General features: G+C 35.8%; 1 protein-coding gene across 4 annotated transcripts in view; it reads right to left on the bottom strand.

Annotated features, from left to right (window-relative positions):
* SENP1 (SUMO specific peptidase 1) overlaps window positions 1–21,683 on the bottom strand; it is a 76,774-nt gene that overhangs the window by 48,267 nt on the left and 6,824 nt on the right. For 3 of the 4 annotated variants that reach the window (XM_074225653.1, XM_074225654.1, XM_074225655.1), the window contains exons 2-5: window positions 14,276–14,323; window positions 10,125–10,255; window positions 9,397–9,481; window positions 2,444–2,597 (exon numbers count right to left, since the gene is read on the bottom strand). In XM_074225653.1, coding sequence (XP_074081754.1) covers window positions 2,444–2,597; window positions 9,397–9,481; window positions 10,125–10,255; window positions 14,276–14,279 — 374 coding nt within the window. In that variant the 5' untranslated portion in view covers window positions 14,280–14,323. Of the gene's footprint in view, window positions 1–2,443; window positions 2,598–9,396; window positions 9,482–10,124; window positions 10,256–14,213; window positions 14,324–21,683 lie in introns of all 4 variants that reach the window. The other variant, XM_074225656.1, reaches the window with a different exon arrangement.

The following is a 21,683-nucleotide window of genomic DNA, read 5'->3' as shown; positions in this document are numbered from 1 at the left end:
GTTCTAGGAATGTTAGCTATAGCAGTAAGAGAAGAAAAAGAAATTGAAAGAATTAAACTAGGCAATGAGGAAACAATTAGGATGGTACACTTAGAGAACTCTAGAGAATCAACTAAAAAAGTACCTGAAATAATTAACAACTTCAACAAAGATATGTAATATAAAATTAACCACATAAATCATCTTTATATGACCAACAAATTTCATTTAAAATAATGGTAAACAATATAAATTACTTTAGGAGTCTATTTGCCAAGACAAATGCAGGAACTATTTGATCACAATTACAAAACAGTTTTCACATATATAAAGCCAGGCCTAAACAATTGGAAAAATATTAATTGTTCATGGATAGGCCAAGTCAATATAAGAAAAATGACAATTTTGCCTAAACTAATTTAGGTACTTATTGCAATACCAAATAAATTACCAAGAAATTATTTGATAGAACTAGAAAAAATAACAAACTTAATCTAGAAGAATAAAATGTCAGAAATATCAAAGGAATTGATGAAAAAATACAAAGGACAGTAAATTTGGCATACCATATCTCAAACTATATTATAAAGCAGTAATAACTACATCAGATGAATAAATCAAAGCTACCTAGACACATATGAACTAGTGCTCTAAATCACTTTTGAGTAGAAAAATGTAGATCAAAACAACTCTGAAATACCACCTCACCTATCAAATTGGCTAATATGACAAAAAAAAAGAAAATTATAAATTTTGGAGAAGATGTGTGAAAATTGAGACATTAATGCACTATTGGTGGAGCTGTAAACTTATCCAACCATTCTGGAGAGCAATTTGGAGCCAGGTCCAAAGGGCAACCAAACTATGCATATATCCTTTGATCAAGCAATACCAGTAACTTAGGTTTAGGTTTCAAAGAGATCATAAAAAAGGAAAAAAAGGAAAACATACCTACAGTCCTTTTCAGGTGACAAAATATCAGAAACTAAGGGAATCCCTATCTATTGGGGAACAGTTGAATAAGTACAGGAATGTAATGGAATATGATACAATAAGAAATGATAAATAGAACAGATTTCAGAAAAATCTGGAAAGACTGGTGTGAACTGATGCAAAGTGAAATAAGCAGGAAGGGAAAATATTGCACACATTATCAGCAACATTCTGTGATGTTCAACCATGAATAACTACATTCTCAGCATTACAAGTATAACGGTTTCATGAAGGAACATGCAATCCACATCCAGAAAAAGAAGTGATAGACTTTGAATGCAGATCAAAGCACTTTTTTTCACTTATTCTTTTTTTATGATTTTTTCCTTTTGATCTATTTCTTCTTTCACAACTATGACTAATATGAAAATATTTTTTACATAATAGCATATGTATAACCTCTATAGGTAGGCAAATTACCTACCATTTTTAGAAGAGGGGAAGGGAGAAATTAAATATCTTGTAAATTAAAATAAATTAAATATCTTGTAAAAATGAATGGTAAATATTGTCTTGACATGTAACTGGGGAAAAATACTACAAAAAAAAGTTGATAGCCATTTCCATATATAATTGGTTTCCTTTGTAATCCTATGTATTTTATTTATGCATCTAAAAAAGAGTATTCTGAGAAGAGGGACAGAGACTTCACCAAACAGATCAACAAAGGGATTCACAATACAAAAAAGGTCAACAACTTCTACTTTGGAGTAATGAAAAAGTAGATGAGACTACTCTGCTCAGCACAACCCTAAAGGAATGGATGAGGACACAGGGATGATTTAGAACCTGGGATGACTAGGATAAAACTATTTTCTATAGCTGTCTAAGATGGATTTCTATAAACTATCAGGTAAGCAAAGGTACCTCTGTTTTTAACAAAGTCAAATTCTTTAAATCATTTAAATAACTGAATACATATGAGAAACCTGCAAAAAAAAGTACTGGTTTCTCTACTACAAGGATCACAGAGACCAACTTTGGACAACATCCAAAGTAATTATCTTAATCCTAAAGAAACTCTCATTATACTCATGAGCCATCAAAAAGGTTTCTTTAACCCTCCCATACCTGAGATTGATAGGGTTTGATCTTTTGCTTTTTAGGTGTTTCTTTTTTTGCAAGGCAAATGGGGTTAAAGTGGCTTGCCCAAGGCCACACAGCTAGGTAATTATAAAGTGTCTGAGACCGGATTTGAACCCAGGTACTCCTGACTCCAAGGCCGGTGCTTTATCCTCTACGCCACCAAGCCGCCCCAGATAGGGTTTGATCTTTACCAAATTTAATAAGTAATTCAAATTATATGAAATTTGGAATAGATAGAATAGAAAGAATAGATTTGTCCCAACTCTCAATTCTGGACACAAAAAATTCCTTCCTACTAAAAAGTAGTGGTTTCAAATAGCTACTCTGTGTGAGCATTCTTTAATCTGAGGTAGAAGTGAAAGTAGAATGTGGATAGAATACTAACCTGGAGGCCTTTCGAGTATCATGGTAAAGACTTCGGCTGATTCTGGGTTTCTGTAAAGCTGAAACTGGTGCAGGAGTGGAATTTCTCCAATGGCCATTTACACTCTGACCAAATGTTCTTGGCTCAACCAGAAAACTGTCTGAGGAAGGGCTATCTAAAAGAGAAAAATTATGTATATCATAAATAACTATACCTGGCATGTTCCAAGCAATGTGGCAAATCATATATCTAAAGAAATCGAGTCTCTCAAAGGCTAGCAATGTAGTTCTGCAGGTTACAGCTGATTTTCAGTCTTGCTAACCTGAACTTGATGAATTAGATTAATCCAGCTACAGTCATATATATGCCTTATCTATAATCAAAGTGACTCAAGGATGTCCAACTAAAGTCAATATTTTTACCCCCAACTGCAACTTCAGGAGAATTTTAATTAAAATGAAAAACATGATTTACTTAATGAGTAGTTGGTGCCACTTACGTTTTTGTTAGCACTGTCTACAACTAAGGTCCTTCTATAGAGAGATGATCTGATAAACACTCTCCAAAGTAAAGGCAACTACTCTGGCTGTTGTACAATAGAAATGACTTTTCATCTGCATTGGAGACTGCTATTATTATTCATTTTCAACCTGTTGAGCTACATGATTATTAGTTCTATCACTGAGAATTGGTATTACTGACCTTGATTTTACTCAGAGGACCTGGGTTCAAATCTCACCTCTGCTGTCATTCACTACCTTAAATTAGTCATTTTTCTCCTCTGCAAAATGAAGAGCTGTCACTAGATAACCGCTAAAATCCCTTTCCAGATGGAGCAGTAGATATTATGTCAGGTCTGGAATCAAGAAGATCCAAGTTCAAATTCAGCCTAAGACATTTACAAGCTATATGATCATAGATAAATCACTTTACCTGTTTACCCCAGTTTCTTCATTTGCTCCTCTGAAAAATGAGGATAATAATAGCACCTACCTCCTAGGATTATTGTGAGGATCAAATGAGATAATAATTAGTCACCTAGAACAGTATCTAGCACAAAGTAGTACTATATTAATGTTAGCTATAGGAATAGCTAGATGCCACAGTGGATAGAGTGTTGAGTCTGGAGTCAAGAAAACTTCTCTTTCTGAGTTCAAATCTGGCCTTAGATATTTTCTAGCTGTGTGACCCTGGTCAAGTTACTTCATTCTGTTTGGCTTAATTTCCTCATCAGGAAAATCAACTGGAGAAGGAAATGGCAAAACACTCTAATATTCTTGCCAAGAGTTGGATGCAACAGAAAAATGACTTAACAACATTAATGAACATTAATGAAGGACAAAGTTGCATCAATTTGATGCAATACATTTTTTTATTCAAAAGTTAAAGAAAATAGAGAGAGAGTAGGATGGAAAAAGTTTTCAAAGTAAAATTATAACATCTGCTTATATTTATCTGTATTTAGAGTACATTTACAGAGAAAGGAAAAAATTGAAGTCAAATATATTTAAAATTTGTATCAATTGACATTTGGACCTTTGAGATAAGGCTAAAAAACCTATTATCCTTTAATTAAATCAACAAATCATCCAACAAAAACAGCTGATAAAGAATTTTCCCCCTTTATTCAACTATGGAGGCCTCCACTGCGTTGGTTGTGAAAGGAAATATGGATTTGGAGTTAACAAGACCTAGATTCAGATCGCAACTCTGGTATTTAGTATGGGTCTAATTTCAGGTTAATCATTTAAGTACTCAGGGTCTCAGTTTCCGTAACTGCAAATCAGGGAGGGCAGATGAGAGAAACTTTAAGGCCTACTCAAGCTCTAAATTACATGATCTTATAGAAAGGAAAGATCAGAATGATTATAATTGATTTATTTTCTAAACTTATTTAAAAACCTAAGGTTTTTTTCACAAACTTTTTTCAAAATATCACCAATTAGATTAGTACAAAATGATATTTTATCAATTAATCTTAGCTTAATAACAAAGAATTTACATTAAGCTGACTCTAAGATCAGACTACAATATTTCTATTCTTTGTTCTAAAGAAATTCCTAATATATTTTCCTATCAACTCCATTCACCTATTTGGTATTATCTTCATGACAAAGTCAAAAATAATAGAAGTATCATGAATAGTTCCATAAAAATCAAATTCTAAAATGCACAGTACAAAAACTGACCTTCATTCCTCACACTCTTCTGTTCAAATCTAACCAAGAAATAGTCTCTCTAACTACTGATGTCTATTTGAGGAATAAGTCTGTCAAGAAACCCAAATTATCCTGACAGCAAGAAATCTGAGACCAGGGCTGATGCAGAGTGACCTTCCCAGAGGTATGTGATAGAAGTTTCAGCCTCAAAGAACATGATACCATGGAGTCATCACATCCAGAATTAGCTGATTTTATCAAGGTCTCAATGAAATCATAGAATTCACTACAGCTGTTGAAGTGATCAAGCAAATCGAGACAAGGTCCACCAGGAAGCTCACAGATATTCAGTCTAGGGAGGGTGGGAATTTGGCATTTCTGAGAAGTCAAGAGTTGTAAATGTCATGGTTAAGATTACGTATTAAGCAATAACTTGCCAAAGAGGTAAGCATCAATGGCTCCCTTTTCTGTAGGTGCATTAAGTTTAAACACTACTGAAATAAAAGTAAATAGCAAAAAAAAAAGTAAATAGCATTAAGTAAATATCATCAGTGACTCTACCACTAGGTCTATACTACAAAGAGGTGAAAAAAAAGCAGTAAAGGACCCAAATGGGAGAATAACTGAACAAATTTTAACATATGAATGTAATGTAGTAAGAAAATGATAAAGGGAATAATTTATGGAGCAACAAGAAAAGTGTTATATGAAGTGGTGCAAAGTGAAGTGAGCAAAATTAGGAGAACAATTTATTCAAAAATCTTTGGAAGACTTAAGAAAAACAAAAGGAAAGGCCATTTGTGTGTGTGTGTGTGTGTGTCTGTCTGTCTGTCTGTCTGTCTGTCTGTCTCTCTCTCTCTCTCTCTCTCTCTCTCTCTCTCTCTCTCTCTCTCTCTCTCTTTTCCTCTCTATAGGGATAAGTGATTTGCCTAAAGTCACACAGCCAGTAAGTATCCATGGCAAAATTTGAACTCAGGTTCTTCTGACTTCCACTATGCTGTCTTCCACTATCCACTACCATCTATCTATCCATAAAGCATATTTTTTAACTGCCTAGAAGACATCACTAGAAGACCTACTTTTCTCTAAAGTAGGACAGTACTGAAAGATACTGTCTAAAAATATCAACTTTTTCCAGATTGTTTGCTGCCAACAGGAAGGGCAGGGGAGGGAAGGGGGTGGTAGAAAAATGTGTAACTTACAAATTTTCAAATGGATGATTGTTGAAAAACTAGCATAGCATATAACTGAAAAAATAAAATAAAACATCAAGAGGAAAAAATGAAGATTCATGTCAAATTTATGATATACCAAAAAAAGAAAATTAAACTACATATATATAGTTTCATAGTCTCATGAAATATTTTATCTGTTTATATGCTAATTTTACCTGTTAAGTTCAGAATTATTTTTTTGAAAAAACAAATGGTCTTATCTTAGTAAATGGTACTTACCTTGAGAGCCTAAAAGGTTAATGAATCTTCAGAGCAATAATCTGTAACAGCTCTATGGCATATATGCAAATTAAATCATTTTCATTCTAAACTTTTTTTCTTTGTTCAGAACAAAAAACTTTTGTCTTACTTCTCTTTTATGGTCTTAACCAAACTTAAAGTGGTTTAAAAAGTCTAAATTAGATATCTATAGCTGATTCTAAAACTGAAATGTTATTTCCCACCATCAAGAATACCTTTTGTTTTGTTCAGCAGCAGCTCAAAAGCAGGTTTTAAAAAATAGGACAGGAAGATGGACCAGACTTGTGAGCTCACTAACATAAGGATCTCCTGAGTGAGTCTCCCTCTACCAATGTATGTATGTGTCTTGCACCTTCTTTGCAAATTATGGTCTGAAGAGACCAGGGTCAGACAGCCAGTATGTGTCAGAGATAGAATTTGAATCCAGGTCTTCTTGACTCCAAGGTCAATTCTCTATCCATTGTACCATATTGTTTCTCTTTTTAAAATACTGATATAAGATTGATAAAGAATTAGAGTTTTTAAAAATTTAATTCAAGAACAAGCATAAACTCTTATAATATTTATTAAAAAGTAAAAATTGTTATGACTCCAAGTTTTCTAGCTTATCCAACTATATTTCTATTTTTTGTCAGTCAACAAGCATGAGGGGGGGGTTGCAAGGCAATGGGGTTAAGTGACTTGCCCAAGGTCACATAATTAAGTATGTATTAAGTGTCTGAGGTCACATTTGAGCTCAGGCCTTACTGACTCCAGGACTGGTACTCTATCCACTGTGCCACAGCAAGCATTTGTTAAGCACCTAAGATGTGCCAGGCTTTGTGCTAAGTGCAGTAGATACAAAAAAAAGACCAAAAAATTAAAACAAACAAACACCAAAAAAACCTCATAGCCTCTTTCAAGGAACTTACAGCCCAATGGGGAAGATAAGTAAACAACTACAATGAACAAACAAAATATTTGCAGGATAAAATGGAGATGATCGGCAGAGCAAAAGCACTAGGATTAAGAGGGATCAGGGAAAGGATCCCTGTGAAAAGTGAGATTGTAGCTGGGACTGAAGTCAAGGAAGCCAGAAGATGGAGAGAAGACAGAGATGAACAGGGAGAGCAATCTAAGTATGGGAAAAGAGTCAGTGAAAATGCTGAGAATTGGAAGATGGAGTATCTTCTGAGGAAGAGCAAGGAAAGAATCTCAGAATCGGAGAAGTAAATATCAGTATATAGTCATGATGACAGGACAGATGAACCAAAGACCTCCATTTGGTCCAAACAATTGTCAAGCGAGACTAAGGTGACTTAGAGTCACTGATCAAGTGATTGTTATGGAATAGGTTCAAAAGTTGAAAAAAGAAACAAAAAATCTCAGCAATGGACATGGGTAAACTGAAGGAGAAATTTTTAAATGAATACAAGCAAAAAATTTAGCAAGCAAAAATTACACATAAAAGCAAGTGGATAGGGGAAGGTTATGAGGAAATATATCTTGGATTCAAATGTAAACAATCAACACATCCTTTTCTCACTGGTTAAGTCACTGGAATAGTGAAAAATCAGAATTTTTGAGCTGGAAGAGATCTTAAGAAATTTTCTGCTTTAACCCCCCTTCATTGTGTATAAATTAACTAAAGCCCAGATAGGTTATATGATTTGCCCAAAGGCACATTTCAGATTAATGGCAATCAGAACTAGAATTTGAAATACTGAATCCTAGTTCAGTGTTCTTTCCTTTACATGGTTCAATTTAGAGGTCAATGATTCTATTCTATCATACTAATTCTCAACATGACTAGCATGAATCTCTTCTATGGGAGTATCAGGGTTAGGAGGAAGGCAAACGATAGGCTGGCAGGTCAGGAATGAGAGAGAGCTCACAAGAAATATAAGCACTTGCCAACCATGGAATAAATGGTATGATGAACTATATATATAGGAATAGCTATGGCAGGTGTTAAAAAGAATTTAATGACTAATGAGGCAAAGAGTAAGCTTGGTCTAAGTAAAGTGTCACTGTTTTGTTTAATTATGCCTATTTTTCTTTTCTTTTTTTTTGCAGACCTCTTTCATTGAAGTTTTTAAGGATTTTTTTGGAGAGTATCATGGCAAAGTTAAATCTCTAAAAACCAAACCAGTTTCTTGAAGAACCTATACATATTCTGACAGGCTAAACACTAAGCTTTAAATCAATGTCAAGCTCTCTGTACATCACCAAAAAAAAAAAAAATTCAAAAAACCCTCTACTTTTTTTTCCCAACTGCCACTGCACAGGAGATGGGTTAGAATGAACTATCCAAATAGTTTGGTGGTACAGTGCATAGAGTGCTGGGCCTGGAGTCAGGAAATTCAAATCTGGTCTCAGACACTTACTAGCTGTGTAACCTTGGGTAAATCATTTAATTCTGTTTCTTTTAGTTTACTCATCTATAAAATGATCTGGAGAAGCAATGGCAAACCACCTTCAGTAACTTTTTCAAGAAAACCTCAAATTGGATTACAACTGAATGATCAAAGATCTAAAAAAACTCCAAAATTTAGTTGTGACTAGGACTGAAAAACATAATTTGAAAACTAGAATTGAAAGAAAAGCTTAAAAGTAATGCTTTAGAATTGGAAATTGAGGGGATACTCATCAATTGGGGAATGGCTGAATAAGTTATGGCATTATGAATGTGATAGAATACTATTTTTCTGGAAAAAAATCATGAACAGGTGGACTTCAGAAAGCCTGAACTGACGCTGAGTTAAATGAACAGAACCAGGAGAACATTAAACATGTTAATAGCAACACTGTAAAATGATCAACTATGAAAAGATGCTACTCTTCTCAGCAGTTTAGTGATCAAGAGCAATTCTGAGACACCTGTTATAGAAAATGCTATCCACATCCAGAGAAAAGACTATGGAATCCAAAAGCTGAGCAAAACATACTCTGTTCACTTTTTAAAACTTTTGTTTTTTCTTTCTTTCTCATGGTTTTTCCCCTTAGTTCCAATTCTTCTTTCACAACATGACTAATATAAAAATATGTTAAACACGACTATACATGTATACTCTATTATCAGATTGATCACTGCCATGGGGAGAGGGGGGGAGAGGAAATGAGGGTGATAGAAAAATGTGGAACTCAGAAGTTTGTGAAAGGATGGAATGTTGAAAACTAACTCTGCATGAAATTGGAAAAAAATTTTAAAATTTTAAAAAATGTTTTAGGAAAGAAATGACATATCATTCTTGCCAACAGTTAAACTTTAAGTGATTGTAACTACAAACATCCTACTAGAAAGCAATATACAGCAGCATATCAGGAGTACATTTTATGACTCCAAGAAATGTATCATTACCTGAATAATAATTTGAGTTATATACTGTACTCCTTATAGAACAAGTAAAAGGTGGGTCCAAATTTTCAGGCCTGGTAGGCAAACCCTAAACCAAAAAAAAAAAAGAAAAAGAAAAAAAAGAAAAGAAATTTTATTCAAGTGAAATTACAACATATATTGGAAAGCAAGAAATTTAAGCAAAATCTGAGATGGGGGGGGGACCCGCAATTTGATGAAGTGATTAAGGATACAAAAATGAAAAAGACCAGAATAATTCAAAAATCATTTTAAGATTTTGCTTTAATTCAAAGCATACTCATTAGCATGGTATATATCTTATGAAAGGAAATAACATTTATTTGAATAATGAATCTATTCTATACCATTTATTGAGAAAGCTAAAGTTAAAAGAATGAGGCTTACGAGTAAGAAGCAACAGCAAAATTAGAGGTTCTCAGAGATGTCACAACCAGACACATTTTTTTAATCACTGCTCTGCAAATTTACTAATTTATTAGAAAACTCATATCTATGCTATAATGTTCAGTAAGTTATCTATTCAGAATGTAGCCTGTTTCTTTGGTGTTGCCCAATAGAACTCATAAGTAATTTGAGACATCTCTAAAATGTTAAACATTAAAATTCAGTTATTAATGTTCATTATCTGTAAAAGTTGATTTAATGGTCATTTGGAAAGAAAAATATATCTATTTTCAAGAAAAATTTAAAGGATAAAACACTTAAAATACCTGGTGGTTAGAAAGTGAAAGCTGGTTTTCTTGAAAACCTATGTCTGGCAGGAGATGAGTTTTGAATATGGTATTGTGATTCACTAAAGTGATTTCTTTAGACTCCATCCTCATAGTATCAGAAATCTCATCTGAGGGAAAAAATACAAACCAATTCATTTTACAGTATGCCTTAATCTTAATTCTCTCTTGATAAATCAAACTTTTTGTTACAATTTACTTTAAAAAAATTTTATGGATATATTATTTTTTTTTAGTGTTTTTTTGCAAGGCAATGGGGTTAAGTGGCTTGCCCAAGGCCACACAGCTAGGGAATCATTTAAGTATCTGAGGCCAGATTTGAACCCGGATACTCCTGACTCCAGGGCCGGTGCTCTATCCACTGCGCCACCTAGCTGCCCCTGGATATATTTTTTAATGACACAATCATAACCCAGGCACCTCTCCCCATATCCAAGTCCCCCCAAAACAAACAAATGATAAGAAAAAATTTTTAAGATATTTGTACACAACATAATTTGAGCAATTTCCAAAGATGAGATTATGAAACAATTCCAACTAAGTGCAGTCCCTCCCTCTAGCTACTCTAACCACTAGGAAGCCATCTTAATTTGAGAAGGAAAAAAGGATTAGGTAAAGAAATTGACCTACTTACAAGTAGGGTGTACTATAGGCAAAGTAGCAGATATACTGAACCTTCAGAAGTACACAAAATGCTTTATTCAAGCCTTAAAAACCAAGCTTATTAATTATTAAAAACCAGACTTTTCCCCCAAAAAAAACTTCCACACTTTTGCATTTAAATTTAAAAAATTCTATTTACTCATTTTTAAATTCTATACTCTTTAATTTTTTTTGAAAAAAATATGAGATAGATCTTTTTTGCTGTTGTTTTTTAACTTGCATCTGTTTCTTTGATCTTCTTTAAGACTTTCTTTACAGGGGCGGCTAGGTGGAACAGTGGATAGAGCACCGGCCCTGGAATCAGGAGTACCCGGGTTCAAATCCGGTCTCATACACTTAATTGATTCCCTAGCTGTGTGGCCTTGGACAAGCCACTTAACCCCAATTTGCCTTGCAAAAAAAAAAACCTAAAAAAAAACTTTCTTTACAATAATACCCTATATCTATAGGGTTCAACTGGGGCTTAACAGATACAATTACATCAGATAATCACCAATATAAAGTAAAGCCATTATTTCTACTATAAAATAACAAATTCAATCAGACATACAAGAAATAAAAGCAAGGGTAGTAACTACTGATAAATAAAAAAAATAAAAATGGTATCAGAAATCTGAAAGCTAAGAGGTTGGTGGTGAATATTAAAGACAACAAAAAAGAAGCTTTCTGGTTCTGAGACATGTAGATGATCAAAGAAGACTACTGTTTGATGTAGATGAAAGGAAAAAGGATGATAGAAAAAGCTTAAATATCTAACCTTTATTTTGCCTAGTTTTCTCGGTCGATGGAAAAAAAAGTTTTTTGGACTATGAAAGACAGAATCAAAATGATTTAGCAGGAAGGTGAAATGCACATGGGGTGATCAAAAAGCATGGAACTCTCCTTAAGTAGTTCAAATTCTTAGGTCCTGACAAACTACATTCCAAGATAATGAAGAAACTTAGCACATGTATTTGTGGAGGTACAGGCAACTATCCCTCAAAAAGCATGGAGAAGGAAAAAGATGCCACAATACAATAATCTTCATATGAGTAGTCTTCAAATGATAAGCAAGTGGGCTTGAACAATTCCTGGGAAATTCTAGAATGATTTTAGGAAGAAAAGCAGTACTTACTCTTAAGAGTAAGCATTGCTTCGTCAATCAGTCACGGAAAATGAATTTCATCCCCCCCCCCCTTTTTTTAAAGGTTTTTGCAAGGCAAATGGAGGTTAAGTAGGTTGTCCAAGGCCACACAGCTAGGCAATTATTAAGTGTCTGAGGTCGGATTTGAACCCAGGTACTCTGACTCCAAGGCTGGTGCTTTATCCACTACGCCACCTAGCCGCCCCCATTCCCTTTCTTGATAAAAGTTACTATGTTACTTCTCAGGGCAATAACAGTGATGGTGAATGCTGGGATTTCTCCTAGACAGTCTTTTGGTCAGTTATGATATTCTACTGGATAAAATAGAGAGATGTGTAGGTTAAATGACTGTGAATAATTGGATCCAAATAATGAGTAAAGGGTCTGCAACAACCTGAAGAGAAATTTACAATCGTGCATCCCAGGAACCTGTCTTTGGCCCTATATGGTATTTTTTGTCATTTCCCCATGTATAAGATGCTCAATCCATCTCTTCAATTTCCTCTCTGAATCAGGCCATTTTGCTGACTTGTCTTTCATGTCCTTCTTTTGCCATGGCTTTTTCAGTAGGGTTTCTTCTTCCTGTAGCCAGTCTCAAATTGTTTTCTCAGTCAGAGGAGGATTAAACTAACGTTCAGCAGTACCATTTCCGTTCACGTCTGCAAACTTGAATTCAGCACTGTATGAAAATCTTTTGTGACTGGGCAGAATGTAGCAAAATGAGGGGTAGCTAGGTGGTGTAGTAGGGACAGCTAGGTGGAGCAGAGGATAGAGCACTGGCTCTGGAGTCATGAGGACCTGGGTTCAAATCCGACCTCAGACACTAAATAATTGCTTGTGTGACCTTGGGCAAATCACTCAAAGCCCCACTGTCTTAAAAAAAAGTGGCAAAACATAACAATATACTGGTAAAAAATGTGAAATAATGAGTGCAAAGACAAAAAACATGAAATGCAAGTAAAATATCTACAACCATATCTAAAATGCTCCCCAAATTTTTCAAACAAAGGGTACGTCTCATAGATGGGAAAATACAATGCTTGTCCAACTGGTATGCGACAGAAATCTGGAAAGGATGTCATACATATTAGGAAATAGAGATGGGTTCTAAAAAAGATAATAGAATACAGTGTTGGGCTGAATCAAAGAAGAAAAAAATTGATTAAAGATAAATGTCAAGTCTCATCCTTAGATTCAAATATAAAATGTTCAAGACAATATAAGAGAAATGTGATCAAAAAACAGTTTGTGTAAAAGAGCTCTGGAGGTTGAATTAACTGTAAGCCCAGTTAGTTAACACTGTGACATGACAGTCAAAAAACTAACTCTATCTAAGACTGCATAAACAGTAAGGGAAATGATGGTCTCACTTATACTCTATCCTAATTAGAATGTTTTGTGGGCTCTGTTCAGTTCTGATCATATGTTAGGAAAGAAAATGACAACCTGAATGCACAAAGTGCAGAGTCACTAGGATGGGAAAGAGACTGAAGAATACACTTAGTAAAGCTCAACTGAAAAAACTGGGAATGTGTAGTCTTGAGAAGAAAAGATGAAGAGGAACTCAAGAGCTGTCTTCAAGTATCTCAGGGCAGTTATATAGAAGAGGTATTTTCTGCTTGGCCCTAAAGGACAAAATCAAAGTAGACTGAGTTTCTTTTAGAGGTAGTGGAACTCCTCCTTCATTGAAGATCTGCATGTGAAGAATAGATGTCTACTTGTAGAGGAAGGAATTCCTATTCGGGAAATACTGTCCTTGATAATTTATGAGGCACCTATAAACTCTGAGATTAATTCTGTGACTCAGTGTTATTTGTTGCTAACCAAAGAGAAATAATCTAAATTGATAAGAAACACTGAAATTCAATGAGAAGGGGGGGGGGAGGGAAATAGAGAGGGAATGTTGGGAAAAGGAGGTAGAAGAGAAGACAATGGGAAAAAAGAAGAGAAAGAAAAGAAGTAGGGAGGGAACAAACAATATAAACAACACAGAGGATTTAGTAAGTTATAATCTTACAGCTTTTTAAAGCCAATTTTAATTTTTTTCAAGACAACAGAGTCAAAAATTCATATAAAGTAGATGATTCACTGTACTTTGCTTTTTTCTTTAAGAGAAATTAGAAAAATGTTTCTTTAAATATTATATTTAAAAATATCCTATCAAAATGAGGTTTGTGTACATATTAAATAATCAGAATTAGAAAAAGCACTTAAAATTAACATCAAGTACAAAGAAATAACCCTAGAATTATGAGAAAATAAAATCAAACCTTAAAACTCACATCTCTAGTATAGATAGTTATCATGGGAGTTAACGTTTCTACTTTCAAATGGTTGTCCTTACCCATGTCCAGTCTTCTCACATTACAGAATTTAAACAAGATGCAGGGTCCTAGAAAAGACAATACACAAAAGACTGTTATATGTTGACTATAGATATATACATGTATATGCTTATAACAGTAGCAAAAAAAGCCCACAAGAAGACATTAGTCATGTGTCCTTTGTAAATAGTTAAAAGCAAAATAAATATAAGACAAGGGGGAAAAGGCAAAATGAAGGGTTCTAGATCAGGAGTTCTTAACCTTTTTTTTGTGCCATGGATCCCTTTGGGAATTTGATGAAGCCTATGGACCCCTTCTGAGAAAAATATTTTTAAGTTTATAAAATAAAATATATAGGATTACAAAGGAAACTAATTATATTGAGATAACTATGAAAATATTTTTTAAAATGTCACAGATGTCAGGTTAAGAACCCTTGGACTAGGGGGCAGCTAGATGGTGCTGTGGATAGAACACCGGCCCTGGAATCAGGAGAAACTGAGCTCAAATCTGGCCTCAGATACTTAATTATCTAGCTGTGCAACCTTCAGCAAGTTACTTAATCCCACTGCCTTGTCCAAAAAAAAAAAATAACCCTTGGACTAGATGATCTTTTCTCAAGTCCCTTCACATTTTTAGATCTGTGACCCTATGATTCTATGACAGAGTGATAAGAAAGAAACAAAAACTAAGCTGGAGTAAACTGAAAATATTTCTTTAGTCTATGCTATAAAATATGAAATGTAGAAGGGACATAAGATCACTAGATTGCTAGTCCCACCTCCTCATTTTACAAATGAGGAAACTGAGAACCAAAGAATAAGTTAAATAATATATTTGCAGTCACAATTTGTATAAAACTAAAAACTAAAAATAAGAACTTAAACCTTCTTGTCATGATCTAGTGCTCTTTCCACTAAAACAGATAAAATCTACCATCTAATTCAGGCAGATTTATCTAAAAATGACCCTAAGGAATTTTCTTAGTTCAAATACATATCTAATCATAAATTATACACAGATAGAAGGGGTGATAGAGATAGTGTTCCAAGCAGTATATAATTTTCTGCCTCTCTGATCAACATTAATACACATTACCTAAGAAAGAAATAATGCATAGAAAGAGTATATGTTAAACAGTACAACTTCTTCCTAAAACTGCTAAAGACAAAAGTATCTGCTCATTCAGATTTCCCCAGATAGAATTTCTTTTTTTAAATTTCTTTTTTATTTTCATTTTGTACAAATATTTTTCTTTACATTAATAAAATATACTTGTTTACAAGTAAACAAAATACCCCTCCCCCCATGAATACAGATAGACTTGCTTGGGCAAAAAAGTAAAGGGGGGAGGAAAAAAATTAAAATTAATAAAAAATAATAGCAATAATTGTAGGTATGGCCAGGTGGTGCAATGGACGAAGCACCAGCCCTGGAGCCACGAGCACCCAAGTCCATATCCAGCCTTGTAAACCCAATAATCACCCAGCCATGTGACATACAAGCCAACTGATCCCCACTGCCCTGCAAAAACCATAAAGAAGAAAAAAAAGACCCAAAATAAAATAAAATAGTAATAATAGTAGGGGTGGCTGGGTGGCAGACAGAGCATTGGCCCTTGAGCCAGGAGCACCCGGGTCTGAATCCGGCCCCAGACACCCAATGATCACCCTGCTATGTGCCCCAGGCAGGCCACCCAGCCCCACTTGCCCTGCACCCTCCCCCAAATAATAAAAAAAAATGTGTTTCAGTCTTTGTTCCAACACCATCAACTCTGTCGTGAGTGGATCTCATTCTTTATGATAAGTCCATCACAAAAGTTACTTCCATATTTTTCCAATGTTGCCATTGCTGATTGCAACTCCCTCCTTTCTTATTTCTCCACTACCATGTACTCTATTTTCTCTCTCCTTTCACTGACTCTGCTGTAGGATCGCTGAGTGGTGCAGCAGGCAGATCCCTGGTCCTGGGGCCAAGAAGCCCTGAGCTTCCATACCACCCCTGAGGCCCAGCATCCACCTGGCCCTATGGTCCTGGGCAGGCCATCCAATCCCAGGCCCTTGCAAGAAGTAAGAAAGAAAATGTGTTATATCTGACCACTGTCCCCCCATGGTCCATCCTCTCCTCCCTTATTCACATCCCCACCCCTTCCCCCTGCTCTCCCCTCCTTCTTACTCCAGGTGTCTATACCCCATTGAGTATATTTGCCGTTTCCTCTCCTAACCATCTCTGATGAGAGCAAAGTTTCCCTCATTGCCCCTTGCCTCCCCCCTTCCATATCATTGCAATAGCTCTTTGTAATAAAAAAAATCTTATGTGAAATAGCTTGGACTATTCCCCCTCTCCTTTTTCTTTCTCCCATTCCATTTCCCTTTTTTTCTTATGGACTCCATTTTTACTCCATATTTTATCTTTGACTTCAGCTTTCTCCTGTGCTTCAACTATAAAAGCTCCCTCTACCTACTCCATTAACTGAGAAGGTTCATATGAATATTATCAGTATCATTTTTCTATACATGCAGTTCATCCTCATTAAGTCCCTCATATTTCCCCGCTCTCCTCCAATCTCCATGCTTCACCTGAGTCCTGTATCTGAAGATCAAAACTGCTGTTCAGCTCTGGCCATTCCAAAAGGAACCTTTGAAATTCCCCTGGTTCATTGAAAGTCCATCTTTTTCCCTGGAAGAGGACATTCAGCCTTGCTGGGCAGTTCATTCTTGGCTGCATTCTAAGCTCTTTTGCCTTCCGGTATATTATATTCCAAGCCCTATGAGCTTCCAATGTAGTTGCTGCTAAGTCCTGTGTGATCCTGACTGCAGCTCCACGATATTTGAACTGTGTCCTTCTGGCTGCTTGTAATATTTTCTTGACTTGGGAGTTCTGGAACTTGGCTATAATATTCCTAGAGGTTGGTTTTTTGGGATCTCTTTCTCAGGGGGATCAGTGTATTCTCTCCATTTCTATTTTGCCCTCTGCTTCTAGAATATCAGGGCAATTTTCCTGTAGTAATTCTTTGAAAATAATGTCAAGGCTCTTTTCCTGATCATGACTTTCAGGTATTCCAATAATTTTCAAATTATCTTTCCTAAGTCTGTTTTCCATATCAGTTGTTTTTTCAATGAGATATTTCACATTTTCTTCTAATTTTTCATTTTTTTGGTTTTGAAATATTGATTCCTGATTTCTGGTAAATTTATCAATCTCCCTGAATTCTATTCTTTGTCTGAAGGATTTATTCTCCTCATAGAGTTTTCTTTTCTCTTTTTCCATCTGGCCAAATTTTGCTTTTTAAAGCATTCTTCTCCTCAATAGCTTTTTGAACTGTTTTATCCATTTGACTTAAGCTGGTTTTTAGCATGCTATTTTCTTCAGCATTTTTTTGGATTTCCTTGACTTCATTTTCATGTTTTTCCTGCATCTCTCTCCTTTCTTTTCCCAGTTTTTCTTCTAACTCCCTCATTTTATTTTCAAAGTCTTTTTTGAGCTCTATCATAGCCTGAGCCCAATTTCTGTTTTTCTTGGAATCTTTAGATGCAGGAGCTTGTGCTTCCTCATCTTCAGACTGAGTATTTTGATCCTTCTTGGGCTCATTTGCAAAATATTTCTCAATGGTCTTCCTCTTGTTTCTTTGTTCATTTTTCCAGCCTAAGCCTGTTTTTTTGGGGTGCTTCCTGAGCTTCTGGGACACTCCCACAAGGGTCTCAGTGTGTGAGGTTCTGTCCTCTCTCCTGGTCTGTGAATGACCATATGCGCCCCCTTCTGCCACGGGCCGAGGTGGGGGGGGGGGGCCCTGCTGTTCTATGGGGGGCCTAGACTGTGATCAGGATCTGAATGTGGTCAGAGCTCCAGAGTCCTGTTCCAGGGGCAGAGGACAGAGCTTGGCAGTCTCTCTTCACTCCCCTCCCTCAGCTCAATGGGCTCATGCCCTAGGGGCTCCTGCTTACTGGCTCCACCTGCTTCTGTTTCTGGGTCTGGGCTGCAGAAAGACCAGGCTGCTCTCTGTGTGCCCTGGGAGCTGGGCTCCACGTGCTGCTCCCCCGCTGTTCCCCCACTTTGTGCCAGTGCTCCCCGGGGTGAAGCTGAGGCGACTCCCCCCCTGCTGTGAGCTCAGGCTCCCAGCACCCTGGGACTGCCTCCGGGAGGCTGAAGTTCTTTGGCTCTGGCGGGCCACCCCTCTGACGGGCCGCCCCTCAGACCCCGGGGAGCAGAGCCTTTCTGCTCTTTTCCAGGTTACCTTGAGTAGGAGAACTGCCTCACTGGGTCCCTTTGTGGGTTCTGTCTCTCGAAAGTTTAGAGTCCTTAGTTTATGAGTTTTTATCAGAGAGCTCCTAAGACTCGATCCCTTCATGTCGCCATCTTGGCTCCGCCCCTCCCCAGATAGAATTTCGATCTTCAGGTTTAATGAGTCAAATTCTCTCCTTCAAAAGACAAAAGGGATGAACACTGTTCCCAACCACTCTGTCCCCATACATTTTCTTTTCAAAATGCCTTCAGACATTGGTTAAGAGGGGAAAATGAGATCTGTCATGTAATTAATCTTTTTTCACAGTTCATTCCATCAGGCAAGTCATTCAATAATCAACTTTCACTCTTCACTACTCTCCTCACTTAAAAAACAGCAGCTCTAAAAGCAGGAGTACCAAAAAAATTCTTCAGTAACCTCTTTCCCCTTTCCCCAAAATGCTTGGAATGAAGCTTTAGCTATACTATCTATCTACTCCACTGTCTTAACGCCCAACTCTCTCTGAAACCATGACCAAGTCAATTCTGCAATGTTCCTACAATGGTGGTGTCAACTGACTCCCAGATGCTGCCATTCACCAGCTCTCTAAATTTATGGACCAAAATGTTCCTTTTCTAGATATCATAGGTACATAAATTCATTTATTTATACATTCATCCTTCTCACTGAACAAAAAAAAATGCTATTTTTTTTAAGGACATAAGGGTTCCACCTCAAATTCCCCATGACCCCTAAGTTGCAAGCCTGAGGGAAAGGAAGATGGGAGGGAAAGCCCTCTATTGTAATAGTGAAGGTAGAAGGCGACATGGAAGTGGTTTGAGGGAAAACACAGTGAGTTCAATTTTGGACATATTGAGTTTAAGATATCTACTGGACATTAAGTTTCAGATGTCTGAAAAGCATTTGGAAATGCAAGACTGGAGGTCAGCAAATAGCTGAAGGATAGGTAGATTTGAGAACCACCAGTATAAAAATGGTAATTAAATCCATGGGAGATGATAAGATCAGTAAATGTAATATTAGAGGGAGAAAAGAAGTGAACACAGGACAGAACCCTGTGGACTACCTATGATTAAGAGAGTGTAATCTAGATGAGGATCCAGCAAAGAAAATTGAGAAAGATCAGGCAGGTAGAAGGAGAACCTCTATTAGTGTCCCAAAAATCCAAAGAAAAGAGGGATCAATTAGTGTCAGAGACTGCAGAGAAACCAAGGAGAATGAGGATTCAGTAAAAGCTACTGGATCTGACAACCAAAAGATCATTTATAACTTGGGAGAGATCAGTTTCTGTCAGAAGTTGAATATTAAGAAGTTAAGGAAAAAATGAGAGAAGAGAAAATGAAGGAACTAGAGTAATATGGTCTTTTTAAAGGAGTTTAGCTACAAATGGTAGAAGAGATGTAATTAGGGAGGCACAAGCATATCTGTATGCAATTGGAAAAGAGTCAACAATCGGGGAGAAACTGAAAATAAATTTACTGCACGGCAGAATAATCCAAAGGAATAAACACAGTTTTCAAAGGAGAAAAATGAAATGTGAAAATTTCAAGGACCGTAGGGTCCACAACTGTCACGACCACTGGGGCTGCTCTAAACTAAATTGTTGGGAGATTCTCTGAAGTTCCAACATAATTACTTGGTTAAAAATGTATATTAAAACCAACTCTTGAGTGTCCAGCTATATGATGTTAATTAAAAGAAAGGGAAAACTGCAATGGGAAAAATTTATCTAGAAAGAACTCTGGAGTAACAGCAATCTCAATTTTTCTTACTGTCACTGAAATAATGAAAATAGCAAATAGGATAAGTGCTACTCAGACTCCATGATTGTGTGCATTCAATTGACAAAGTAGTCTATAAAGTAAATTACTGCATTCTGAAGTTGCTAAGCATTCTATCATAATTTTAAAATCTGGGAATCCCAAAATATTAGAAACAACACCTTAAAAGTTCCAGTTACTGATGCTGAGCGAGATGAGCAGAACCAGAAGAACATTGTACAACCTAACAGAAACATGGGAGTGATGATCAACTTCAATAGACTTGCTCATTCCATCAGTGCAACAATCAGGCACAATTTTGGAGTATCTGTGATGGAGAATACCATCTGTATCCAGAGAAAGAATTGTGGAATTTGAACAAAGACCAAAGACTATTACCTTTAATTAAAAAAAAAAACAAAACGTTATCTTATTATGTAATTCTGCTATCTCTTATACTTTATTTTTCTTCCTTAAGGATATGATTTCTCTCTCATCACATTCACCTTAGATCAATGTGGACCATGGAAACAATGTGGGGGGTGGGGGGAGGGAAGCAAGACAAGGGGAAAAATTGTAAAACTCAAAATAAATAAAATCTTTCTTTTAAGAACCTGAAAAAAAAAAGTTTCAGTTACCCAATGGAGGCAGAAAGCCTCCCAGAACACTCTAAAAAATATATTATCAAATTAGGGCAGCACCAGTGGTCATCATCATTATAGCTGAAGGAGAAGAAGTATATCAAATGTCAAATAGGTATTAACAGTACTAGAAATAACAATGTAAAGTCCCAAAAAAGATAGAGTACAAGGACTGAGAAAAGATTGGCTGAATGAAGTCATTAGTTATCTTTGATGAATGTTGAAAATTATCTTTGCATGTAATTGGAAAAAAATTAAAATTTTAAAAATTAAAAAAAACAGAAATTGGGATACTACAGAAGTGAATGTTACATGCACATTCAGATGAAGTCTCTTTTTATTAATTTTGCTTAACCTGCTACAAAAAACTTTTCATAAAGTTTAAGTAAACTAAATAAATGCATAAAAACAAAACATGGAATGTAAAAACTGCAAGTAATGAACAAAAATAGCGTATAGCTTTTTAAGATCTTGCATTGTACTTTGTGCTTCTCTTCTAAACTCAGGTATCCTAGTATCATATATTTTATTATTGTATGATATTTTGCTTATTGTGGTATATTGGGTTATCTTTTCACTAGACACTGCTTTAGTCATATCTAAACTTTGTAATTCCCTTCAGGGTGTCTACCTCTTGGAATACCAGTCTGGACTTTGCTCAGGTAACTAAGACTTAAGAGTGTTGAAACAACAAAATGACCAATCAAATCAATGAATAAGAAAGATAAATTAATTTTCCTTTTCTGTCAAGTTAAATGGGCTGTGAGCAATGATTTCAAAGAGA

The sequence above is a fragment of the Macrotis lagotis genome, chromosome 2 (assembly GCF_037893015.1).
Source record: "Macrotis lagotis isolate mMagLag1 chromosome 2, bilby.v1.9.chrom.fasta, whole genome shotgun sequence".
Taxonomy (NCBI): domain Eukaryota; kingdom Metazoa; phylum Chordata; class Mammalia; order Peramelemorphia; family Peramelidae; genus Macrotis; species Macrotis lagotis.
The sequence above is the reverse complement of the archived record's forward strand: the minus strand, read 5'-3'. Positions and strand labels throughout refer to the sequence as shown.